A 26,714-nucleotide genomic window follows, 5' to 3' on the forward strand; every position below is an offset into this window, starting at 1 on the left:
CGGGGCCGACCCTCAGGCCACGCCCCTCCACTCTGAGCCCTGGACCCTCAGACCACGCCCCTCCCTGTAGGACACGCCCCCTCTGTGGTTGGGCTCAGCCCGCCCTCAGGCCACGCCCCTCCACTCTGAGCCCTGGGCCCTCAGACCACGCCCCTCCCTGTAGGACACGCCCCCTCTGTGGTTGGGCCCAGCCCGCCCTCAGGCCACGCCCCTCCACTCTGAGCCCCACTAGGCCTTCAGACCACGCCCCTCCCGCTCGGACACGCCCCCTGCGGAATACGCCCCAGCCAGCCCTCCCAGACGCCCCGCCTGGCTCCGCCCACCCCGTCCAGGCGCCGCCCCCGGCCCGGTCCCGCCTCGCTCCCGACGCCTCGGTCCCGGTCGCCGTGCGGCTCCCGTCACTCGAGCGCGCGGCGACAGCTGGAAGATGGCGGAGTCCGGCGGAGTCGGCGCTGGCGGCGGTGGCGCTGGCGGCGGCGGCGGCTTCGGCGCGGGGTCTGGTCCCGAGCGCCCGAACAGGTGAGTTCCGGCCTGCATGACAGGTTACACCTGTCCCCGGGCCCGGGCAAGTGGGCAGTCCTGGGGCTCCCGGGGGGCCGGGGACAGGCCTGGCCCGGCTCCACCGCGGGACTGTGGTCTTTAGGGGGCCACTGGGACTAGGCGGTCCCGGGGTGTCGGGGGGCAGCCGTCGTGGTCCTGGTCTCCGCAGGACCAGGTGTCTACGTTGGGCCCTGGGGTCCTGGGAATGGCTCTGGCTGTGACCGGCCGTGGAGAGGCCGAGGGGCTGGGGACAGAGAGGGTCTGACAGCTGCCACAGGGGATATCTCGGGTTCGAGGAGGAGGCTGAGGCCCAAGGCTTCCTGGGAGGTGCTGAAGGACCTCAGCGTGGCTAAAGGTGGTCCTGGGCATGCCGAAGGGTCCTGGGGAGGAAGGAAGGCTGGGAGGCTTTGAAGGGAGGGTTTAAGCCCAGCTGAGGGCCCGACAGAGGAACAGAGGCCTGGGAGACTGAGTGGCCTGGAGGTCCCTGCAGGTCTTGAGAGGTAGAGAGGCCTCTGGAGCAACACGGTGGTCCCAGGGGTGCTGAGGGGCTGGGGTGGGTCTTAGGGAGTCTGAAGAGTGTTACAGAGGCTGCGATTCGAATCCCCCTTCTCTTCAGGCTTGATCTTACCTTCAGACATGGGAGGAGATGTCATTCTTTTGGTCAGTGGGAGGCTTTCTTTCTCTGTGGCCAAGTCTTGAGATGGATTGCTTTAACCTCAGAATTTGCACACACACAAAAAAATTGTAGTGTTTATATGCTTGTGTGCAGGGATTTGGATTCTCTTAAGGGAAGAATGTTTGCCTTAGAGAGCACTGCCCCCACTTTCCCACTGGGCAAGGCCAGCATGACCCAGACCCTCCCACCTCGCCTACCACCCTTGGCTGGCCAAGGAGGGAGTGCAAGCCCCTGCTCCCATGCTGGCTACTGAGCCAGAGGAGCGGGAGTCAAGCACCCCAGTCATGGGCTGGATGATAAAGTTGGTCTGTGCTGTGTGTTATGGAGTCCATCTTCTTTTTTTTGGGGGGGGGTTGGCTGGAGCTGGTCAGAGTAGTCTGGTGGCTGGGGCATGAAGGGGCTTTGGAAACCTTGTAGAATGGAGCCACATGGGGTGGCCCAGCTGGGGCACACAGGAGGCAGAGGCCCTGAGCGTTTGCAAGGATGCGCCTTGAGGCTGAGGTGAGCTGGCAGAGGGCGGCCAGGGAGTGGGTCTCTTATCTGTGACCAGAGGAGTGAGCAGCCTTTGTGGGGAGTGGGTCTGAGGCAAGACTGGAGGCCTCAGCAGGAGTCAAGGAGACCTCACAGGACCTGGGGACATGATCAGGGATCAGAGCGGGCTGGGGGCTGGATTACAGGCATGAAGTGGCAGGTCAGGGAGAGATGGGGTGGACTGTACCCAGGGCTTTGTGCATGGTGAGTAGGCCTTCTACCACTGAGCTACACCCCCAGCGGGCTGGTCTTGAACCTACGGTCCTCCTGTCTCAGCCTCCCAAGTTATGGTGTTGTATTCACGCCCAGCACTGACTCCTTTTTCCTGTAGTACTGGAGATTGAACCCAGGGGCATACCACCTCTGAGCTACACTCCCAGCCCTATTTTATTTTATTTTTTTCTGGTACTGGGAATTAAACCCAGAGGCATTCTATCTTCGAGCTACACCCCTAGTTCGATTTTATTTCTTATTTGGAAACAGGGTCTTGCTAGGTTGATAAGAGTCTCACTACTTGCTGAGGCTAACCTCCAACCTGTGATCCTCCTCTCTCAGCCTCCCAAGTACTGGGATTACAGGTGTGCGCCACTGCACCAGCTCCTATTTTATTTTTGTGGTACTGGGGATTGAACCTAGGGGCATTCTAACTCTGAGCTATCCTCCCAGCCTTATTTTTTATTCCTTATTTTGAAACAGGGTCTCACTAAACTGTGGAGGGTCTCACTAAGTAGCTGAGGCTGGCTGTAAATCTGTGATACTTGTACTATCTCAGCCTCCCAAGTACTGAGATTACAAGCATACACCACCATGCCCAGGTCCCATGTAATTAAATTTATTTACTTATTTATTTATTTATTTATTTATTTAATTTGTGGTACTGGGGTTCCTGGGAGCCCTTCTACTCCGGGCTACACTCCCAGACCTATTTTATATTTTTATTTGGAAACAGGGTCTCCTAAGCCAGTGCGGCTGGCTTCAAACTAGTGTGATCCTCCTGTCTCCGCCTCCCAAGTGCGGGGATTACAAGCGTGCGCCACCATGCCCGGCGATTTATTTATTTATTTATTTATTTTGTGGGTCTGGGGATGGAACCCAGGGGCATTCAACCTCCGAGCTACACCCCCTGCCCTATTTTTTATTCTTTATTTTGAATCAGGGTCTCACAGAGTTGCAGAGGGCCTCACTAAGGAGCCGAGGCTGTCCACGAACCGCGATCCTCCTGTTGCAGCCTCTCAAATACTAGGATTATGGCATGTGCCGCCATGCCTGTGTTTTTAAACAGCTTTATGGAGGTATAAGTACATACCATATAATTCACTCATTTTAACCGAACAGTTCTTTGAGTTTTAATATGTTTATTGTGTTGTACTTCCCTCACCACAAGTTACTTACTTATTTATTTATTATTGTTTCTTTGCGGTGTCACTGATGGAAGCCAGGGCTTTGTCCATACGGGGGCAAGTGCTAACCACTGAACTGCACCTCAGCTCAGGTCAGTGTTTCGGGATGCTCCTTCACCCCAGAGAGTTCCCTCAAGACTGTTTGCAGACAGTCCCACATCTTGCTCCAGAGACATCTTGACCTGCTTTGCTCCTCATAGTTTTGCCTAGAAATTTTATACAAGCCGGCCATGGTGGCACACTCTTACAATCCCAGCATTCGGGAGGCTGAGACGGGAGGATCGCGGTTCGCGGACAGCCTCAGTTACTTAACGAGGCCCTTCGCAACTCAGCGAGACCCTGTTTCAAAATAAAGACTAAAAAAAAGGGCTGGGGGTGTCTATCAGAGGTAGGATGCCCTTGGGTTCCATCCCCAGTACTGCAAAAAAAAAAAAAAAAAGAAAGAGAGAAATTTTATATAAATATAAATGGAATTGTAAAGCATTAGTCCCATGACACTGTATGTATGTGTATGTGTGTACACACACACACACACACACACACACACACACACACACACACACACATATATATGGGATTGAATTGAACTTTGAACCCAGGGGTATTTTACCTCTGAATCACACCCCAGCCCTTTTTATTATTTTGAAACAGTGTCTCGTTGAGTTGTTGAGGCTGGCCTCTATCCTGCATCTTCCTGTCTCAGCCTCTGGAGTCCTGGGATTGCAGGCATGCCCCGCCACGCCCTAGTCAAGCTCTTTTTTTTTTGCATAGTGCTGGGGATCCGGCTCAGCACCTCACATGCTAGGCCAGTGCTCTACGCCTGAGCTGTGACCTAGCCCCCAGGATCGTGCGTATTATTATTATTATTATTATTTTGGTGGTACTGGGGGTGGAACCCAGGGGCTTTTCTACCTCCGGGCTATACTCCCAGACCTATTTTATACTTTTATTTGGAAACAGGGTCTCACTAAGTTGCTGAGAGCCTCACTAAGTAGCTGAGGCTGGCTTCGAACCTGCGCGATCCTCCTGTCTCAGCCTCCCAAGCGTGGGGATTACAAGCGTGCGCCACCATGCCCGGCCAGGATTGTGCGTATAAACCTCTGTACATGGGCTCCTTTCCTTCACGTATTTTTTTTTTTTTTTCAGTACTGGGGACGGAACCCAGCGGACATTGTACCTCCAAGCTATACCCCCAGGCCTATTTTTTTAGTTTAGTTTTTTTTTTTTTTTTTAAACAGGGTCTCACTGAGTTGCAGAGGGCCTCGCTAAGTAGCTGAGTCTGTCGGCGAACCGCGATCCTCCGGTCTCAGCCTCCAGGATGCTGGGATTTCAAGTGTGTGCCACCGCGCCCGGCTTCTTCACATGTGGTTTTGAGGCTAAACCACGTTGTTGTGTCAGAAGTTTATTCCTTATCACCGCTGAATGAAGATAAACCGTTCACACAGTGTTGTGTGTAGACCATTTATCCAAACAACAGTGTGTGTTTATCCATTTTAGGTTGGATCCGTTTTGACAAGTTTCCCATGAAATCTAGGCGTGTGTCTTTGTGTACACATATTGCACCGTCCTGGGCACTTACTTCAGAGAGGAAAGATGGGTTGTATGGGAGAGGTACCTTTTTTTTTTTTTTTTTTTGCAGTAGTAGGGATTTGAGGATTAAACCAGGGGGATCGGATTAAACCCAGGTGTTCTGCCTTTGAGCTACATCTCCAGCCTTTTTTATTTTTTGTTTTGAAACAAGGACTCTCTAGGTTGCCGACGGTCTCGCAACATGGCTGAGGCTGGTCGTGAATCTACAAGCCTCCGTCTCAGCCTCCCAAATACTGGAATTAGAGCGTGCGCCACCACTCCTGACTATATACAGATATATCTTTACTTTGAGACAGGGTCTCACTAGCCTATGGTCTTCCTGCTCCAGTCTCTGAGGTCCCCCGGATAACAGTGGGTGCCACCACACTTCACTTTGTTTCTTTTCTTTATTTTCTTTCTTTCTTTCTTTATTTTTGCAGTACTGGGGATGGAACCCAGGGGCGTTCTACCTCCAAGCTACACCCCCAGCCCTATTTTTTTTTTTTTTTTTTTTGGTGGTACTGGGGGTAGAACCCAGGGGCTTTCTACCTCTGGGCTACACTCCCAGACCCATTTTATATTTTATTTGGGAACAGGGTCTCGCTAAGTTGCTGAGAGCCTCACTGAGTAGCTGACGCTGGCTTTGAACTTGCGCGATCCTCCTGTCTCAGCCTCCCAAGTGCAGGGATTACAAGCCTGTGCCACCACGCCCAGTTTATTCTTTTTTTTTGAAACCGGGTCTCACTGAGTTGCAGAGGGCCTCACTAAGTAGCTGAGGCTGTCCGCGAACCACTATCCTCCAGTCTCAGCCTCCCCAATGCTGGGATTACAAGGGTGCGCCACCACGCCCGGCTTATTTTTTGTTTTGTTTTGTTTTGAAACAGGGTCTAGCTAAGTTGCTGAGGCTGGCCTCAATCCCACTATCCTCCTGTCTTGCCTCTAAGTACTGAGATTATAGACGTGCACCACTGTACCGGGCTCTGTATTCATCTGTGTGTGGGGGGTACTAGGGATGGAACCCAAGGACATTCTACCTCTGTTCTACATTCCCAGCCCTATTTTATTCTTTTTATTTTGGTGTTACTGGGGTTCCTGGAAACCCTTCTCCTGGCTACACTCCCAGACCTATTTTATATTCTTATTTGGAAACAGAGTCTCTTAAACCAGTGAGGCTGGCTTCGAACCTGCGTGATCCTCCTGTCCCTGCCTCCCAAGTGTGGGGGATTACAAGAGTGTGCCACCACGCCCAGCTATTCTTTTATTTTGAAGCAGGATCTCACTAAATTGTAGAGGGCCTTACTAGGTTGGTGGGGTTGGCCCTGAACTTGCAATCCTTCTGTCTCAACCTCCCAAGTGCTGGGATTACAAACCTGCCTCTCCACATCTGGCTTTATTTTCTATTTTGAAACAAGGTGAGCCGGGTGTGGTGGCGCACACTTGTCATCCCAGCATTCAGGAGGCTAAGACCGGAGGATCGCGGTTCACAGACAGCCTCAGCTACTTAGTGAGGCCCTCTGCAACTCAGTGAGACCTGTTTCAAAATAAAGAATAAAGCTGGGTGTGTGGTGGCGCACGCTTGTAATCCCCGTGCTTGGGAGGTGGAGACAGGAGGATCTTGCAAGTTTGAAGCCAGCCGCGCTGGCTTAAGAGACCCTGTTTTTTTTTTGTTTTTTGTTTTTTTTTGGTGGTACTGGGGTTCCTGGAAGCCCTTCTACCTCCGGGCTACACTCCCAGACCTATTTTTACATTTTTATTTGGAAACAGGGCCTCCTAAGCCAGCGCGCGCGGCTGGCTTCGAACCTGCGCGATCCTTTTGTCTCTGCCTCCCAAGCGCGGGGATTATAAGCGTGCACCACCACGCCCGGCAAGAGAGAGACCCTGTTTAAAAAAAAAAAATATATATATATATATATATAATATAGAATAGGTCTGGGACTATAGCAGGGTTTCCAGGAACCCCAGTACCACCAAAAAAAAAAAAAAAAAAGTAAATAAAAAATAGGACTGGGAGTGTAGTTCAGAGGTAGAATGCCCTGAGTTCCATCCCCAGGACAGAAAAAAAGAAAGAAATAAAAGAAAAAAGAGAAACAAGGTTTTGGTCAGTTGCTGAGGCTAACCTCAAAGCTGCGATCCTTCTGTGTCAGCCTCCAAAGTACTGGGATTGTAGGCGTGTACCACCACCACCTCCCCCAGCCCCAATATGCTTCTTTCGTGGGTCATACTTCTGGTGTTAGAGTTAAGAAATCTTCGCCTAAATGGAGACAGTTTATTCAAAGATATCTCTGCCACCCGAGACACCCACTCATCATGCCCCACCGTGGAAACCCACTGCTGTCTGCAGCGGATGGGCCTCATCGCTGGCTTCTTTCTGTGGGAGCAGAAGGGCAGGGCCCCTAAGCTGGTGTACATTGAAGCCCTCACAAAGGGATTGGTAGAAGATCTCCCAAAGACCCCAGCGAGAGGCGGGAGCCTCTGCAGCACCGCCCACCTGCTCCAGCCCCCACCCTTCGCCAGCCCTCTTCATCCTCCATCCTCCGGGCTCCGGGCCCCACCCGGGCTCCTCACCCACTGCAGCCTCGGCCGCCTGCACAGCACTTTTGTGTGTGTGTGTAACTGAGGATTAAACCCAGGGGCATTCTACCTCAGAGCTACATCTTCAGCCCTATTTTTTATTCTTTACTTTGAAACAGGGTTTTAGTTGCATGCGGCCTCGCTGAGTAGCTGAGGCTGGCCGCGAATGTGCGCTCCTCCTGGCTCAGCCTCCCAAGTCCTGGGGTTACAAGCCTGCGCCGTCACGCCCGGCTTCACGCCACTTGCTTTCATCACCTTGTTTATTTTTTGGAGGTAAAATTTATATAACAGAAAATTCACCCATTTCTCCTCTCTGTCTCTCTCCTGGTACTGGGGTTAAACCCAGAGGCAGTCGACCTCTGAACTATACCCCCAACACTATTTTACATTGTGTGTGGGGGTACTAGGGATTGAACCTAGGGGCATCTCCCTCTGAGCTAGACTCCCAGCCCTGTTTTATGATTTATTCTGAAACAGGGCCTTGCTAAGTTGCGGAGGCTGGCCTCGAACCTGCGATCCTTTTGTGCGGCCTTTTGAGTCTGTCTCCCGTCACTCAGCGTCATGTTCTCAAGGTCCATCCTGTTTTGTTCCTTTTTGTGGCTGAATAATATTCCATAGCGTGGGTAGACCACATTGTGTTTCCCCATTCAGCAGTTGGTGACGTCTAAGCTTGTTTTCTTTTACTAAAGAGCAGCTGAGGAAGAGCCGGTAATCCCAGTACCTGTAATCCCAGTACCTGGGAGGCTGAGACAGGAGGATAGTAGGCCCAAGGCTAGTCTGGGCAAATTAGCAAGACCTCGTTTCAAAATAAAAAAATAAAAAGGGCTGAGGGTGTGGCTCTGCGGTAGAGCACTTGCCAAGCGCGTGTGAGGCCCCGTTTCAGTTCCTAGAACTGCAAAAACAAACAAACAAAAAACTGCTGGGTCATGTGGATGCGAATCCTTTACTGCTAACGCCATTTGGTGACCTAGCATCTCTTACCAAATTTATCAAATGGGCTGAGTGTGGCGGCGCACACCTGTAATCCTAGTACTCGGGAGGCTGAGACAGGAGGATCACAGGTTCAAAGCCAGCCTCAGCAACTTAGTGAGGCCCTCCGTGACTTAAGGAGACCCTGTTTCAAAATAAAATATAAAATAGGTCTGGAGGCACAGCTCAGAGGTAGAATGTCCTTGGACTCAACCCCCAGTACCACACACGCACACGAATCAAACAATGACCTAACATTTGGTGAGTCCACAGTGCGAGCTTTGTGGGTGGGGACTGTGTCCCCGTCTTGCTGTCTTGGGTGCCCAGAATGTGGGTGGCACACAGGAAGAGTCGCCTGTGATATCCAGGTAGAGGGAGGTGGGGTGGAGGTCCGGACCAGGGAGTGTCTGTCCTCCCAGGCCGGCAGTCCAGTGGCGGGACACCCCCTTCCTCCTCGGGGGGCTCCAGTCTTCCGGGAAGCCAGCCTCGTGTGTGAGTGGGCCTCCCCTGCGGGGCAGCGCCCGCCTCTGTCCCTCTGTCCACAGAGGGTCTTGTCATTGGGCCAGGATGGGTGGCGGCTGTCTCCCCCTGGGCCTTCCAGCAGTACCACAGCTCAAGAGGCTGCTGGGAGCGGCGCCTCCCACCCCTGCCGCCCCCACCGTTACGTAACTTGTTTGTTCCAAGTTCTCTTTTCTGCAAGCAAGGGGGAAGAAAAGAAAGAGTAAAGCGTGTTCTCCTTCCTGTCTCTCTCGAGGGATCAACAAAAACCCGGTTGCCTAGTAGAGATGGTCGTTAATGGCCGAGTAAGCCTCAGGCTGGACCAGAGTGGCTGCTGAGGCCGCCCAGCCGAGGGGAGGCGGCCCTGCCGGGGCGTCTGAACAAAAGCCACTTGTTTTGCGGGCCTCCTCTGGCCAGGCCCTCCGAGGGTGCAGGCAGGCTCCTGGGTGGTGGGGAGGATGAGGAGCCCCTGGGGACTTGAACCTCCCCAGCCGAGATTCCGGCGCCGTGAGGTACTGGCCGGCTGAGTTCCGGGGGAACCTCCTGGCCACACCCATCTGGTTGGCCCATCTGTCGGGCCTCACAGGCGCCTGGCCAGGCCCGGCGCTGCTGCTCACGCTGCCTCTGGGGGTGAGGGGTGCGCCAGCCACAGGCATCCCTGGATGCCGGGGCCAGCGGGCTTGTCTTGGTTCGGTTTGGCTCTGTGGCCTCTGCCTGTTTAAACCTCAGCTGGCCTTCGGTGCTCATCCCCTGGATTGGCTCCAGGAAGCCCGGCCCTGCACACAGCTCCTGTTAGGAAGTTGCAGGGGACAGTGTGGCCTTCCAAGAAGGTCTGGTTCCTTTGGCCTGGTGGCCTCCCCGAGGGAGGGGCAGGCGGGGTCTTGACTCTTCAGAGCCAGGTCTCAGGCCTCTGGGGGAATTCTGGCTGCTCTCACTGCACCAGGTGCCTTATCAGCCCCCAGATGTCCCAGCTCCCTCCTTCCAGGAGTGGTGTGTGATTCCTGTCCAGGAGCAGGCCCCAGGCAGGGCAGGGGAGGTGGCGGAGCTGCCCTGCTCGCTCACCACAAACCACTCTGCTTCAGGATCTGCGCCCCTGGAGCTCGCCCTGTGGGGCTCAGCACCTGCCCTCAGCACCTGCACAGGAGCTGGGGTGCTTGGCACGGAGCTGCAGCCATGCCCAGGCAGTCACGCTGAGTCTGGAGCTGCCAGCTGTGAGGGCCACCGCCTCCTCTCCACTTTGGTTACTGGGCAGGGTCTGGGTAAAGCACAGAACTTCCTCACAGATGCCAGTGAATCAGCCACGGAGAAGCCAGCGCCCTGCAACCCTACATACGCCTTGAAACCCTGTTTCAAAATTAAAAGCAGCGGGGCACCGTGATGCACGCCTGTAATCCTAGTACTTGGGAAGCTGAGACAGGAGGATTGCAGGTTTGAGGCCAGCCCGGGCAATTTAATAAGGTCCTGTTACAAAATAAAAAATAAACTAGGGCTGGGAGTACCTCAGAGCTAGAATTCCCAGTACCACTAAATAAGAACAATGGCAACAGAATAATTAGAAGGCTATAGTGTAGCTGGGTTCAATCCACAGTGCGAAAGATTAGAAAAAAGAAAATGGAAAAAAAAGAGAATGGAAATCTCTCTCGCTCGGTCGGTGAGCAGAGCCTCGCGCCTGTGAGTGCTGAGGAAGTGCAGGGAGGCCAGCCATCTCCCGCAGCTGCCTGAGGTGGGAAGTGGGGCCGAGCCCGCGGGGCTGCCGGCCCACCTCCGCCTCTAGTAGCCGCGCAGCTGTGCAGACGGCTCTCTTAACACTTGTTAACCCGAGCCTCGGCCCCTTCCTGCTCCCCGCCCCGCCCCGGCTCTGCTAGGAGGCTGCCGGGCGGACCTTGGTGCGGGTCCAGCCCTGGCCGAGGAGTGCCTCGAGCATCGGGCCACCCCGCACACCGAGGCCGGAGGAAGTGACCGCGGGCGCCCAGGGGACCCGGACCTCGCCTGCGAGGGCAAGGCTTCCGGAATTGACCGCTCAGCCGGGGGCTGGGTCTGAGGGCTTTTTAAAGGCCTTGGGGGGGGGGGTCACCCGAGGATCAAGGCCCAAGATGTTTTCTGACACCGTGAAAGTCCTAGGGGCAAAGTCGGGATGGGGCGGGAGGTCTGGGCTGGATATCCGCAGGGCTCTGTTCTCCGTGGGATGTCGAGGTGAGGCCTGTCCTCAGTGGTGTTTCCCAGGTGGGTGTTAGGGTGGCTGGTGGCTGCCTGGGCACAGGCCCGGAGGCTCCCTGAGGCCTCAGCTGGGCTTCCTGCCACAGCAACCCAAGCTTCCCTCTGGGGAAGGTGTTCCAGGCCTGGGGTTCAAGTCCTGCTGGGGGTTCTCACTGCGGTCTGTCGGCCCTTGCCCCCCAGGTGCCCTGGCTCCCTGCCGCAGGAGGCAGGGCCCTCGGGGGCTCAGGAACAGGAGTGCAGTCTATGGGCCAGTGACCGGCGGCCAGCCCTGGCCATCCCAGCTCAGTCACACCTGCTGGGTTGGCAGTGCTTTCTTATGCTGCCCTCGGGACAGGAGCTGAGTGCAGGGGAGTCCAGGCAGTCTTTCTAGAGGCTTGTCTGGATGTCACTGCCAGATCTAAGCCTCTACCCTCCAAGCCCCCTCTGGTTCCTAGAGCCAGAAAACTGCTGCCTTTAGTTCAAAATTGAAGAGTCTGACGAAGAAAATTCAGGGAAAATTCCAGTTTTAGATACACTGGGGTTCAAGGTTGGAAGGACTCCTCCAGAACCCGTGACTCCTCTCTTTCAGCTCTGCCTTCCCTCTCCTGGCCGCTGCCCACCTGTGGGAAGCTGATCCCCGCTGTGCGCTCAGCAGCCCCGAACCCCAAGGGAAAGCAAGTGTCTGGGGTAGCTCTGGGGTAGGGGAGTCTGAGGGAAGGCTGACTAGGTGGACCACAGCCCAGTCCTGGGGTCAGTCATCACTGGCCAGGGGCCGGGAAGCTCCGGTTGGTCAGCCTGGCCCGTGGGCCTCCTTTTCAGCCCTGTTGCAGGGTCTGCCTGGTCCCCACCACTGGGGCTGAGAGTGGAGAACTGAAGTTCTCCAAGGAAAGCATGGGGTTCTTATGAGGAGAAAGGAAGGATTAGGTACCCTAACATGGTGGTTTTCACAACCTCCTCCTGATGCTGAAATTCGTGTTGTGGTCAAGGCCCTCCAGCAGAGCTGTGGGGCTGCCCTCGGTGGGGTGCGCACGCGCCTTCTGGCAGCTCTGTCCCAGGGCCTCAGCGTCTCCCTGCCGGGGAGGCAGCAGGCCAGGCCAGTTGCTGGAATGGGTGCAGTGCTGGAATTTCACAGATTCTCAGCAGCACCTCGTGTCCTACAGTCAGGACCTACCTGCCCAATCTGTGGAGCCACGGGGGTTTGCCAATCGAGTAGGCAGTGGGCGGAGGGGGTGGGCTGTGGCTGGGATGCTCTCCTGTGAGTGGGAAAACCTCAGCCTGAGATCTGCCTGCTAGCTGGCCCCGCAGGGACCCAGGTGGGCTGTGGGCTGAGGAGGCTGCGGGGGACTCTGCTCCCAGAGGAGGCTTAGCTCTGGAGGCAGCAGAGGCACTTAGCATGGAGGAGATGGTGGACTTGGGGGTACAGGGCAGGGAGGAGGGTCTGGGGACTGGAAGAGAGGAGTGCAAAGGCCCCGAGGCAGACATCCTGATGAGAGCTTCCTGGTTGTTCCTAGTCAAGACGGTATGCTCTGGCTAGGATGCAGGCAGGGCGCTTCATGGAGAGGGGTGAGCAGTGGCCAAAGGCAAGAAGAGAGGGCTCCAGCCTGGTGCTGCCACGTAGGAGTCCTCGCCCTGCCACCCAGCCACCTCCCCATCCATCCACCTACCTCCCCACCCCATCCATCCATCCATCTCCCCACCCCCATCCACCCACCTCCCCACCCCATCCATCCATCCACCTCCCCACCCACTCCTATCCCATCCACCTCCCCACCCACCCCTATCCATCCATCTCCCCACCCCCATCTATCTCCCCACCTCCATCCATCCATCCATCTCCCCACCACCCCATCCATCCATCTCTCCACCCCATCCATCCATCCATCTCCTCACCCACCCCTATCCATCCATCTCCCCACCCACCCCTATCCATCCATCTCCCACCCCCATCCATCCATCCATCTCCCCACCCCATCCATCCATCTCCCCACCCCATCCATCCATCTCCCACCCACCCCTGTCCCATCCATCTCCCCACCCCATCCATCCATCCATCTCCCCACCGCCCCATCCATCCATCTCCCCACCCCATCCATCCATCCATCTCCCCACCACCCCATCCATCCATCTCCCCACCCCCCATCTATCTCCCCACCTCCATCCATCCATCCATCCATCCATCCATCCATCCATCTCCCCACCCCATCCATCCATCCATCCATCTCCCCACCCCATCCATCCATCATCCATCCATCCATCTCCCCACTCACCCCTATCCCATCCATCTCCCCACCCCCATCTATCTCCCCACCCCATCCATCCATCCATCCATCTCCCCACCCCATCCATCCATCCATCCATCCATCTCCCCACTCACCCCTATCCCATCCATCTCCCCATCCCCATCTATCTCCCCACCCCATCCATCCATCCATCCATCCATCTCCCCACCCCCCATCCATCCATCTCCCCACCCCATCCATCCATCCATCTCCCCACTCACCCCTATCCCATCCATCTCCCCACCCCATCCATCCATCCATCCATCTCCCCACCCCATCCATCCATCCATCCATCTCCCCACCCCCCATCCATCCATCTCCCCACCCCATCCATCCATCCATCTCCCCACTCACCCCTATCCCATCCATCTCCCCACCCCATCCATCCATCCATCCATCTCCCCACCCCATCCATCCATCCATCCATCTCCCCACCCCATCCATCCATCCATCCATCCATCTCCCCACTCACCCCTATCCCATCCATCTCCCCACCCCCATCTATCTCCCCACCTCCATCCATCCATCCATCCATCTCCCCACCCCCCATCCATCCGTCTCCCCACCCCCCATTTATCTCCCCACCTCCATCCATCCATCCATCCATCCATCCATCCATCCATCCATCTCCCCACCCCATCTATCATCCTTCTATCCACCCACCACCATCCATCCATCCACCCACCCCCATTCCATCCATCCACCTACCCACGAGCCTACCCATCACACCTGTACCTGTTTATCCACCCATGTACCCACCCACCCACCCACCCATCCATCGAAACATTCCTCTCCACCTACCCACCCATTCACCCGTCCATCCTTTGCCCATCCCTCCATCATCCGGCCTTCTGCCCCGTCCTTCCTCCCACTCACTTGTTCACACGCCTCTCCCACATGGGGGCAGGCACCTAGACATGGTGGGAGACAGCACCCTCCCCACCTGATCCAGGTGGGGCCTGGGGCTCAGCTGGGCAGATGGAGTAGCAGGTCAGGACTCTGGAAGGCGGGCAGCCGCGGGCTGGCGGGCGCCCTCGTTTTCTCAGGGTGGGCTTCTTCCCTGGAGGGCAGCTGGACTCGCACCCTTGCCTGGGCCAGCATCGAGAGCCCCTGCTTAGCCTGCTCTTACACCCAAGTTCATCCTCTGGCTCAGGCAGTCTTGGCGGGCACTCTCAGCTCTCCCAGCCTCAGTTTCCCCACCTGCATCTTGGTGATGATCACGGGCGCCCACCTATGCTGTGTGTGGGACTGCTGTCCTTCTGCCTTTCTTTTACTCTGGTCTCGGTGAATGCCGGAACCTCTGCCTCAACCTCCCTGTCTGCAAAATGAGGGTAAAGTGAAGTCCCCTTGAAGGCTGCTGGCCAAGTGGTGGGCTGGGAGCCAGGCTGCACTGCCCTGCCTGGGTGGTGCCCACTCAGCGGGGTGTTCTGAGGGGACACCCTGCTGTCATGGCCTGGCCATGCACAGGCTGGCAGGGCACTATGGCTGCAGAGGGCTGACCACCACCCAGGGAGGCAGGCTGAGCCCCCTTCCTGGGCCTCTTTCTGGGCGGTGAGACCACCCTGATGGCCTCAAGAAGGGACCCCTGCTAGGCAAGTCAGAATTAGTCTTTTCTGGGAGATGTACTGTGGAGTAACCCAGGGGCATTCTATTTCAGCTACACTCAAGCCCTTTTATTTATACATATATACATGTTATTTCTTGTGGGTCTGGGGGTGGAACCCAGGGGCATTCTACCTCCAAGCTACATCCCCAGCCCTATTTTTTTATTCTTTATTTTGAAACAGGATCTCACTGAGTTGCAAAGGACCTCACTAAGTACCCGAGGCTGTCCGCATACTTTGATCCTCCTGTCTCAGCCTCCCGAATGCTGGATTACAAGCGTGCACCACCATGCCCAGCTATTTGTTTTTGAGACAGTCTTGCCAGGTTGCTGAGAGCCCCACTGCAGTGCTGAGGCTGAGGCTGGTCACACCTGCGATCCTCCTGTGTCGGCGTGTGCCCCCACGCCCAGCTCAGAATTAGTCACCTCTCTCTCCCGGTCTCTGTCTCTTTGGGTCTCTGCTGCCCCCTCTCTGGGTCTCTGTCTTCCCCTCTCTTTCGGAGTCTCCATTTCTCTTTCTCTCCTCTCTCTCTCTCTCTCTCTCTCTCTCTCTCTCTCTCTCTCTCTCTCTCCCTCCCACCCCCCCTCCCTCCCCCCCCTTCTCTTCCTGGATCTTAGGTGGAGCTCTCTGAGGAGGGTCTAGGAGGAGGTGCTCAGTCACTGGTCTGGGGCTGGCTGGGGCAGAGGCCCCTCGGCCACTCCGATGTCCCCTGCTTGCTGTTCCCAGAAGTGCAGTGTCCCCCTGCAGCCCTGTGGGCCATCGCCTGGGCTGGGGTGGGAGCCGACCAGCTGCAGGGCCTGTGCTTCAGAGCCACACAGACAATAAAACCAGAGCCCACTCTGGGAGTGGAAGCGCTCGGGCTTCAAGGGGCGGCCGGGCTGGCGGTGGCTCAGGCAGTGTGAGGGCAGCGGGCTTTGCGTGGGGGGTGGGAAGGTTACAAAACCCCCAAAAAATGTTTCCCTGAAATTCTTTCTCCTTGCCTTTTTTTTTTTTTTTTTTTTTGACATTCCAATGAGAAGACCAGGTCTGAGGCCCCAGATATCCTGTCCAGGCAGCAGCCCGGTAAGGCCACAGTTCAGCTGAGAGAGCCATCCAGGTGGCAGGTGCAAGGTCCCTCCCCAAAGTATGAGCTCCTCCCTGTCCCACAACCCCCTCCCTCCATGCTGTGGCTCCCATGGCTGTGAGCTTTAGTGACCTTCCTGCTGACTTGCACCCCCAGTGCAGCCCCTAGGGCCAGAATTCAAGGCCCCCCTGCAGGCCTGGGGAGGGGGAGCCCAGGCAGGCAGCCCGGGGTTCTGGGCCCTGGGACAGGTGGCTGGCTTGGCATTCATGCCCCCCAGTGCCCACATGCTCTGTTTAGAGGGGACCGGAGGCTGCAGTGTGGGCCCAGGGAGGCCTGGGCGTGTTTATGTCTCACACTGCCCGGGCCCTGCTGGGTGCCCCATGCCAGTGCTGGGGTTGTCAGAGTGGCCCACGCCGGGCCAGGACTGTGGTGGGGACTGGGGCCACACAGGGGCCAGGTCTAGGCTGGGGGTGCAACTGGGCAGCTGGTGAGTGGCCTCTAGGGATGGCTGGCGGGCCGCTGACGCACTGGCTCCGATGACTCACGAGCCGGTGACCGTGACTCGGGGGGCCGCTCAGGCCGCCGCCGCCGTCCACACCACCGCCCCCTGTCTGGGCCAGCCTGAGTAATGGGCCTTCCCCTCTTGGCCGGGAGGACCTTAGTCATCCTGCCCTCCCTCCGCCTGCCCACCTCCACCCTCCCTGCCTTCCTCTTCTGCCCTGGTGGGGGGCTCCGGCCAGTCGTAAGCTGAGAGGAGGCATACCCACTGCTGGGCACGTGGAGCAGGGTGGGAGAGGACGGAGCTACGCGGGACCCACACCTTGAACCGGCGGTGGGTCCGGCTTGGCCCGTTTCTGGGTCAGGATTGTTCAGCTCCAGATGGGAGTGTTTGGATTTTCTTTGCCAGTGACTATATACTAGTGGAACGCAGCCACGGCCAGCCTCATGTCTAGCCCTCGGCCAAGGGTCCTGCCTGGGTGAGGACCCCAGGTGTCCATCAGGACAGCCTCCTCCTGGCTCAGCTCAGGGCCGCAGCTGCCCTCCATCCAAAGCAACTCACTGGATGGGGTGGCACGCGCCTGTGATGTCCAAAGCAACTCACTGGATGGATGGGGTGGCACGCACCTGTGATGTCAGTACCTGGGAGGCTAAGACAGGAGGATCTCAGGTTCAAGGCCAGCTTCAGCAACGCAGCGAGAGCCTGTTAAAAGAAAGAAAGAAAGAAAGAAAGAAAGAAAGAAAGAAAGAAAGAGCTGGACACAGTGGCGCACACCTGTAATCCCGGTACTTGAAGGCTGAGCAGGATTGCAGGTTCAAGGACAGCCTTGGCAGTATAGTGAGACCCTCAACAAATTAGTGAGACTCAAGAAAAAGGGGGGGCCGGGGGTGTAGAGGTAGAGTGTCCCTGGGTTTAATCCCCAGTACTACACACACATATTAAATAAATAAAATTAGCCAAGCTTGGTGGCACACGCTTGTGATCCCAGTAATTGGGAGGCTGAGACAGGAGGATTGCAGGTTTACCAGCAGCCTCAGCTACTTACTGAGACCCTCTGCAACTTAGTGAGACCTTGTTTCAAAATAAAGAATAAATAAATAGGGCTGGGGTGTGTGGCTCAGAATGCCCTTGGGTTCAATCCCCAGAATCGCAAAACTAAATAAATAAGCTGGTTGTGGTGGTGCACGCTTATAATTCCAGCATTCAGGAGGCTGAGACCGGAGGATCGCGGTTCATGGACAGCCTCAGCTACTTAGTGAGGCCCTTCACAACTCAGTGAGACCCTGTTTCAAAATAAAGAATAAAAAATAGAGCTGGGCGTGGTGGCGCACGCTTGTAATCCCCGCGCTTGGGAGGCTGAGATAGGAGGATCGCACAGGTTCAAAAGCCAGCCTCAGTTACCTAGTGAGGCTCCCAGCAATTTAGTGAGACTCTGTTTCCAAATAAAATAGAAAATAGGTCTGGGAGTATAGCCCGGAGGTAGAAAGTCCCTGGGTTCCACTCCCAGTACCACCAAAAAAAAAAAAAAAAAAAAAAAAAAAAGAATAAAAAATAGGGCTGGGAGTATAACTTGGAGATAGAATGCCCCTGGGTTCCATCCTCAGTACTACAAAAAAATTTAAAAAATAAAAAATAAAAATAAATGAGACTAGCCGGGCATGGTAGCGCACGCTTGTAATCCCCACACTTGGGAGGCGGAGACAAGAGGATCACGCTGGTTTGAAGCCAGCCTCGCTGGCTTAAGAGACCCTGTTTCCAAATAAAGTATAAAATAGGTCTGGGAGTGTAGCCCGGAGATTGAAGGGTTTCCAGGAACCCCAGTACCACAATAAATAAATAAATAAATAAGACTAAAAAAATAGAGCTAAGGGTGTAGCTCAGAGGTACAGTGTCCCTGGGTTCCATTCCCAGTACCACACACACAAAAAAATTAAGAAATAATTAATCAAAAATAAAAAGGGCTTGGGTGTGGCTTGGAGGCTTGTGTGGTGTGCCCTCCCCACCTTCAATCCTCATTACAAAAAAAAAAAAAAAAAAAAGTTCATACTGGCCTGGGTGTTTATCTTGTTTCTGGTCTCTTGGACCTAGACGTGGTCCAGCCAGCCCTCTGGCTCTGAAGGCTCTGAAGCTTCTCTCTTCTTGGTTTCAACCGACTGTAAACCAACAATACCTGAAAAGCGAGTGTTGTAGGTTCTTTCCCTGCTATTCCGTCAGCAGTACAGTGCAACGGCCTCTCCGCAGGATGTCCGCGTATCAAGTGTCCTAAGTGATCTAGAGGTGACTTAAGGTCTACGCGAGGCTGTGTGTAGGTTCCGCCAAACGCTCTATCATCTCTACATAGGGGACTTGAGTATGGTAGGAGTGTGGTGCCCATGGGCGCCAGGACCCAATTCCTTGTGTATACTGGAGGATGTTCTTGTGTAAGTCTCAGAAGCAGAGTTGCTGGGTCAAGGATATGAGCCTTTAGGACGTGGCTTGGTCTGTCAGGTGCGGTGGTGTATTCTTCTAATCCCAGGACTTGGGAGGCTGAGACAGGTGGATCACAGGTTTGAAGCCAGCCTTGGTAATTCAGTGAGGCTCTCAGCAACACTGTGAGACCTTGTTTCCAAATAAGAAATAAATATAGTGCTGAGGATATAGCTCAAAGGCGGAATGCCCTTGGGTTCTATCCCTGGCACCACAAAAAAAAAAAAAAAAAAAAAAAAGAAGAAGAAGAAAAGGAAAGAAAGAAAGAAAGAAAGAGAGAAAGGTTAGGTCTGCTAGACAGCCTTCCTGGGGCTTGTCCTGTTTCAGATTCCCACAAGGATGGATGGAGCGGTTGCTGCCAGACAGCCCAGTGAGGTGACCCTGGCCGGCGAGGCTGCAGCCTCCCTGCCGTGCACAGGGCGCCTCCTGGTTTTTTCCCCCGGCCAGCCCTCTTTCCTTTCCTGGCAACTGTCAGATCACGTCCTTTGTGCATCCTCGTCACGGTTGCCGCTTCGCACTGATTTCTTGATCTCTCTATGGAGCACAGTAACTGTGTGTGGGGACCGAGTGGCCCGACCGTGAAGTCACCTCTGGCACGAAAATGTGCTTCTGGTGAAAGCGTGCGCGTGAAGCCCTTCTACACCAGCCCAGATTTCCTCAAACAGCCGCGGGGAAACCTGCTGCCGTGAAAGGGCAGCGCTGCGGGCCTGGCGTCGGGGAGGCCAGCGGCTCCTGTGCCTGCCACGTGCCCTGCTCGGCCCTTTGGACAGATGGAGCGGGCAGGCTGCAGCTTGGCAGCCAGCGGGGGACAGGAAGCTGGGGAAGCAGGCGGGCTTTCCCTGGAGGGGAGAGGGGCCAGGAGCTGCACAGCAACCCCGCGACCAGAGGACCGGCTCTGCTCTCAGGACCTTGTGCCCGTCCCCACTCTGCAGCACCCACCCCCCACCTCTAGCCATCCATCTCCCTGTGGCCTTCTGCTCTGGGACCCAGCTCCTGTGTGTCCCAGGTGTGTGTGTGTGTGTGTGTGTGTGTGTGTGTGTGTGTGTGTGTGTGTGTTGCAGTAGTAGAGATTAAACTCAGGGGCGTTCTGGCATTGTACGTCTGAGCTGCACCCCGAGCCCTATTTTATTTACTCATTCATTCTGTGTTACTAGGGATTGAACCCACGGACCTTCTACCTCCGAGCTATACCCCCAGACCTATTTTATTTTTTATTTGGAAACACCGTTTCACTCAATAGCTGGAAGCCTCACTAAATTGCTGAGGCTGACTTCAAACTTTGATCCTCCTGTCTTAACCTCCCAAGTACCGGGATTACAAATATGCATAGCCACACCTGGCCTTATTTTTATTTTGAAACAGGGTCTTTCTAGGTTGATGAGAAGCCCTTTTTATTTTATTTCTTTTGTGTGTGTGTGTGGTACTGGGGGCTAGGACCCAGGGGCTTTCTACTTCTGGGCTACATCCCAGCCTTATTTTATAATTTATTTGGAAACAGGGTCTCACTAAATTGTTGAGAGCCTCACTAAGTAGCTGAGGCTGGGAGAAGCCCTTTTTATTTTGAAATAAGGTCTTTCTGAGCCGGGTGTGGTTGCACACACTTGTAATCCCAGCGCTTGGGAGGCTGAGACAGGAGGATCGCGGTTTGCAGTCAGCCTCAGCTACTTAGTGAGGCCCTTTGCAATTCAGTGAGACCCTGTTTCAAAATAAAGAATAAAAAATAGGAACCAGGCGTGGTGGCACACGCTTGCAATCCCAGCATTCGGGAGGCTGAGACAGGAGGATCACGGTTCACAGACAGCCTCAGCTACTTAGTGAGGCCCTTTGTATCTCAGTGAGACCCTGTTTCAAAATAATAAAGAATAAAAAATAGGTCTGGGGTGTAGCTAGGAGGTAGAATGCCTCTGGGTTCCATCCTCAGTATTTTAAAAAAAAAAGGAAGGAAGGAAGGGTTGCTAAGAAAGAAAGAAAGAGAGAGAAAGGATGGAAGGAAGGAAGGGAGGAAGGAAGGAATTCTAAGTTGTTGAGGCTGATCCCAAACCTATGATACCCATCTCAGCCTCCCAAGTACTGGGATCACAGGCCTGTGCCACCATGCCTGGTTGTCTTCGCAGAGGCAGTTCCCGGCTGGTCAATGCTGCAGGAGGGCCCTGGCAAGCGCTGGGGCTACAGGGGCAGGCAGGAGGTAGCCAGGCTCCCGGGAAGAGGCCGTGAACCCCGGGGTGGCTGCTGAGCTGTGGAGGGGAGCGATGCAGGCCCCCTTCCAGCCCGCTCACTCCTGCTGCTGTCCAGCCCTGGGATGCTCAGGGCCCGATGGCAGCACCCTGCGTGGTGCTGTGCGTTGAGGATCCTGCACGCTTTCGCTGCTCTGAGGCCTGTTATCTTGACCCTGGGAAACATGGCCACAAGGTGGCTGGACGTGAGGGAGAGGAGGCAGCACTGCAGCAGGAAGCTGTACCCGAGCAGGAGACAGGCTCCGGGGCCACCCTTCTCCCTGCCTGTCCCCCGGCACCCAGCACTGCGGCCGGTCCAGGCGACCATAGCTGAGAATTACCATGCATTGCTGCGGCCCGGGGCGCGGAGGCTTTCCACCCAGTACCGACTCTCCCTCACACCACATCCCCTGTGATGGGACCCTGAGCGCCTTGCAGGTCCTGCAGCTGCCCTGCCACCCTTTCCTGAGGGCCTCCGGGAGGGCGCTGCGGAGGGCAGCCTGAGGGAGGTCAGGGGCCCCTGGGCACAGCGCCAGCTTGAGTGGCGCCAGCTGCACGCCTGTGCTTGCCACCAACTTTTGGACACTCGGCATTGTTTGGGGCTGGCGGGTTGCGGCACCTGGGCCTTTGGCCTCCTTCTGCCCTCTTGGGAAGAGGGGCGTCTCCTTCCTGCCTCTCACTGTGGGTGGGCAGGTCTCACAGGCCGGGGCCCCGGGCGTCTTGGCAGCCTCTCCTCTGCCATGTTCAGGCCTTCTGTGATCTTCACTCACTGACCTGCTCAAAAGCAGTTTCTCCAAGTGAGCCGGGCGCGGAAGTGCACACCTGCGAGCCCAGCACTCGGGAGGCTGAAAGAGCAGGATCCAAGGCGGAGCAAGGGACTTAGTGAGACCCTGTTTCAAAATAAAAAATAAATAAACGAAAAGGGCTGGGGGTGCAGCTTAGAGGTAGAATACTTCTGTGTTCAATCCCCAGTGCCACCACTCAGGGCTGGTTCCTCAAATTTGGGGGAACTGGGACCAAGCACAGGGGGCCTCTCCTACTGAGGGACCTGGAGCTGGCAGGGCAGAACCCTAGTGAACTCCCACATCCTCCCCCCACTCCACGGACAGGACATTTTTAGTACTGAGACTTAAAGCAGGGCACTCCATCACTGAGCTGTACCGCAGCCCTTTTTATTTTAAGACAGGGTCTTGCTAAATTGCCCAGGCTGGTCTCGAACCTTTGATCCTCCCTCCTCGGATTCCAACTTGCTGGATGACAGATGTGTGGTACCACACCCAGCCCAAGTGTGTGTGTGTGTGCGCGCGCGTGTGTGTGTATGTGTTTCCAAGGATTGAACCTGAACTCAGAGCATTCTACCTCTGAGCTACACCCCCATCCCTATTTTTATTTTATTATTTTGAAACAGGGTCTCCCTGGGTTGATGAGAGTCTCGTTACTTACTGAGGCTGTCCTCAAACCTGCAATCCTCCCGTCTCAGCCTCCCCAGGCCCGGGATAATTACAGGCGTGCGCCCCACGCCCGGCCGGCCCAAGCTATTCTGAAGCAGACGGCTGAGTCCTCCCACGGTTGTGCAGCCATCACTGGCCCCTAGTGCCAGGACACCCCATGACCCCAAGTAAAGCATTTCCTTCTCATCCCACCGCCAGCAACTACCAGCCGCTTCCGGTGTCTGCGGCCCGCCTGTCCGGGGCCCTCCTGTCGATGGAATCAGGCACGGTGTCCTGCGCCTGGTCTGTCACTCAGTGTCTTGTTGGAGGTCCCTGCATGGCGTGCTGTGTGTGGGCCTCCAAGGCCTCTGAGCCGGGTCCCTCTTGTGCTCTCCTCACAGCATGGCCGATAAGAATGGGGCCCTCAAGTGCACCTTCTCGGCGCCCGGCCACAGCACCGGCCTGCTGCAGGGCCTGGCCACACTCCGCGCCCAGGGCCAGCTCCTGGACGTCGTCCTCACCGTCAACAGGGAGGTCTTCCACGCGCACAAGGTGGTCCTGGCAGCCTGCAGCGACTACTTCAGGTGAGCGCTGACCACGGGGACAAGGGACAGCGCCACCTTCTAGAGGGCCAGCTCTGTCCTCAGGGAGGCTGTGAGGCAGGCGGTGGGTGGTTCCTGCACCCACCTACTGTCCTTGACCCGGCTCCATCCTCATCCTTCCTGAACACCTGCCGGATGCAGGCGCTGGTCTAGGCCTTCGGGCCCCAGTAGGGATGAAATGGGCCAAGTCCCTGCCCCTTGGCATCCACACTCAGGCCACCTGGGCAGAATGGCTGGAGCCCTGGGGAGGCCACAGCTGCTTCTGGGTCTGTTCCTCCACAGGCTTCTCATGGTGGGACACCCTGGCCAGCTGTTGGGCCTGGCTGGCCCTCCCTGGGGCCCTGCAGCTGGGTGGGCAGGGCAGGCTCCACTGGACATGAGGCTGCCATGGGGTAGAGATGCCCCCCTTAGCCCCGTAGCTACAGCCAGGAGCCCCCCTCCTGCCAGGCTGCTGCCCCCAGACAGCAGGGCATCCCCCTAGCTGTTCCCAGATTTGCCTCAGCCCAGGCTTGTGCCTGGAGCCACACACCAACCCCCACCCCCGGGGGCCCAGCAAGGCTGTGGTGGAACCCTACAGCCGAGCCCGCTGGGTGCCACTGCTATTTCCGTTCTGGTTTGGGGATGGATGCCCTTTAAAGGCTCCCCACTGGCACTGCAGCCAAGAGTCCTTAAAAGGCAAAGCTCCCTCTTGTCGCCGCGACAGCTTGGGTCTTCCTTCAGGGACTCCAGGGACAGACAGGCAGCGCCGCTCCGGGAGGCCCTGGGAGGCGCCGGCGGCTGTCCTCCCCCGGCCCTCCTGGCACACACCAGATGCGCTGCTGAGTGCAGACACCCGACGGGCAGGTGGACCGGGACATCCCCAGCCCTCCAGCCCGAGGGAGGGCGCACTGCCACAGGAAGCCAGGGTGAACTGCCAGCCCAGCTGAGGCAGGGCTCCCTGTGCTGTAGCCCAGGCCGCTGGGCTCCCCCCTCCCCGGGGAGCTGTGATCTGGAACCCACCTCCCCCATCCCTCCAGTCTGGTCTCTGTCCTCTCCCCAGTTCCCCAAGCAAGGTAGCAAGGGGACAAAGCCGGGGTCCCTAGCCTAGCCTCTCTGCAGGGGGCTGCTGTTCTCCTGGGCCCTTCCTGGGATAGTGGCGACTCAGCACAGAGTCCCTTGGTGCCCACCCAAGGGACCCTCGCTGGCTCCAATCCTCCTGCGATTCTGCGGGGCTTGGGCTAGGGAACTGGAGCTGTTGGCCCAGGTAGCGGGCAGCAGGTGAGGGGCTGGTTCTGCGCACGGTGGTGGGAAAGCCTCCCTGCCCGGCTGCGCCAGGCACCCTGCCCCACCGCCCCAAACTCATCCCGTCACAGGCTGGGTAAGGCTACCTGGGCCTGGGGCTCCTGAAACTCGGTCCAGAGCCACATTCCGATGGCTGGGCTGGGCAGCGCCAGAGCTAGGGCTGCTGTTTATGGGAGCCACGTAGCTTGGCTGGGTTAAAAATCCATCCTTGCCGGGTAGAGTGGCGCAAGCCCATAATCCCAGGACTTACAGGCCTTGGGAGGCTGAGACAGGAGGATCGCAGACTGAGGCCAGCCTCAGCCACTTAGCAGAACCCTCAGCCACGGTGAGACCCTGCTTCAAAACAAAAAGGCCTGGGGCACATCCGGAGGTGGACTGCCTCTGGCTCGGGGTTCAATCCCTGGTTACCCCTCCTCCAAAAGAAATCTCCCACCTGCAGGGCCATGTTCACCGGCGGCATGCGAGAGGCCCGCCAGGACGTCATCGAGCTGAAGGGCGTGTCGGCCCGCGGCCTGCGGCACATCGTGGACTTCGCCTACAGCGCGGAGGTGGCGCTGGACCTGGACTGCGTGCAGGACGTGCTGGGCGCCGCCGTGTTCCTGCAGATGCTGCCGGTGGTGGAGCTGTGCGAGGAGTTCCTGAAGGCCGCCATGAGCGTGGAGACCTGCCTGCACATCGGCCAGCTGGCCACCACCTTCAGCCTGGCCTCGCTGCGGGACTCGGTGGACGCCTTCACCTTCCGCCACTTCCCGCAGATCGCGCAGGAGGAGGACTTCCTGCGGCTGCCGCTGGAGCGCCTGGTCTTCTTCCTGCAGAGCAACCGGCTGCAGAGCTGCTCGGAGATCGAGCTGTTCCGCGCCGCCGTGCGCTGGCTGCAGCACGACCCGGCGCGGCGGCCGCGGGCCAGCCACGTGCTCTGCCACATCCGCTTCCCGCTCATGCGCTCGTCGGAGCTGGTGGACAGCGTGCAGACGCTGGACGTCATGGTGGAGGACGTGCTGTGCCGCCAGTACCTGCTGGAGGCCTTCAGCTACCAGGTGCTGCCCTTCCGGCAGCACGAGATGCAGTCGCCCCGCACGGCCGTGCGCTGCGACGTGCCCTCGCTGGTGGCCTTCGGGGGCACGCCCTACACGGACAGCGACCGCGCCGTCAGCAGCAAGGTGTACCAGCTGCCCGAGCCGGGCGCCCGCCACTTCCGGGAGCTCACGGACATGGAGGTGGGCTGCAGCCACACGTGCGTGGCCGTGCTGGACAACTTCGTGTACGTGGCCGGCGGCCAGCACCTGCAGTACCGCAGCGGGGAGGGCGCGGTGGACGCCTGCTACCGCTACGACCCGCACCGCAACCGCTGGCTGCGCCTGCAGGCCATGCAGGAGAGCCGCATCCAGTTCCAGCTGAACGTGCTGTGCGGCATGGTGTACGCCACCGGCGGCCGCAACCGGGCGGGCAGCCTGGCCTCGGTGGAGCGGTACTGCCCCCGGCGCAACGAGTGGGCCTACGCCTGCTCCCTGAAGCGCAGGACCTGGGGCCACGCCGGGGCCGCGGCCGGCGGCCGGCTCTACATCTCTGGTGGCTACGGCATCTCCGCCGAGGACAAGAAGGCGCTGCACTGCTACGACCCCGGCGCGGACCAGTGGGAGTTCAAGGCCCCCATGAGCGAGCCCCGGGTGCTGCACGCCATGGTGGGGGCCGGCGGCCGCATCTACGCCCTGGGCGGCCGCATGGACCACGCCGACCGCTGCTTCGACGTGCTGGCCGTAGAGTACTACGTGCCGGAGACCGACCAGTGGACCAGTGTGGCGCCCATGCGCGCCGGCCAGTCGGAGGCCGGCTGCTGCCTTCTGGAGCGCAAGATCTACATCGTGGGGGGCTACAACTGGCGCCTCAACAACGTGACGGGCATCGTGCAGGTGTACAACACGGAGACTGACGAGTGGGAGCGGGACCTGCACTTCCCAGAGTCCTTTGCAGGCATCGCCTGCGCCCCAGTTTTGCTGCCCCGCACCGGGGCTGGGAGGTAGCACCTGACCCACCCTGGGTGCAGGGCCCGGCCCCTCCTGCCCGCCCTCCTTGCCCCCTCTCAGTGTGTGAAGCCGGCGGGGCCTGGGCCAGCCAGGGCTCCTCGGTGACAGTCATCGGCCATGGCGCGGCTCTGCTGTCCCATCCCCACCCCCACCCCAGGCTGCCCGCAGTGTGGACCTCACTGCCCGCCCGCCTCTCCCATCTGTATTTTTAGAATCAACCCACCGAAGCCTCCAGAACATAAGGACTCCAGGAGTGGGAGAGGCATCTGGGGAGCCCCAGCAGGGGCTGGGGGAGAGGATGCC

General features: G+C 57.3%; 1 protein-coding gene across 1 annotated transcript; it reads left to right on the top strand.

The window, feature by feature from the left end:
• Positions 1-427: 427 nt before the first annotated feature.
• On the top strand, positions 428-26,408 carry KLHL26 (kelch like family member 26; the record flags this gene model as incomplete). Its single annotated transcript, XM_080715289.1, has 3 exons — positions 428-519; positions 22,906-23,088; positions 24,827-26,408. The coding sequence occupies 3 exons, from the start codon at positions 428-430 to the stop codon at positions 26,406-26,408; spliced, it is 1,857 nt and encodes a 618-aa protein (XP_080571415.1).
• Between the last annotated feature and the right edge of the window lie 306 nt (positions 26,409-26,714).

This window comes from Muscardinus avellanarius, assembly GCF_963383645.1.
Source record: "Muscardinus avellanarius genome assembly, chromosome: 18".
NCBI lineage: Eukaryota > Metazoa > Chordata > Mammalia > Rodentia > Gliridae > Muscardinus > Muscardinus avellanarius.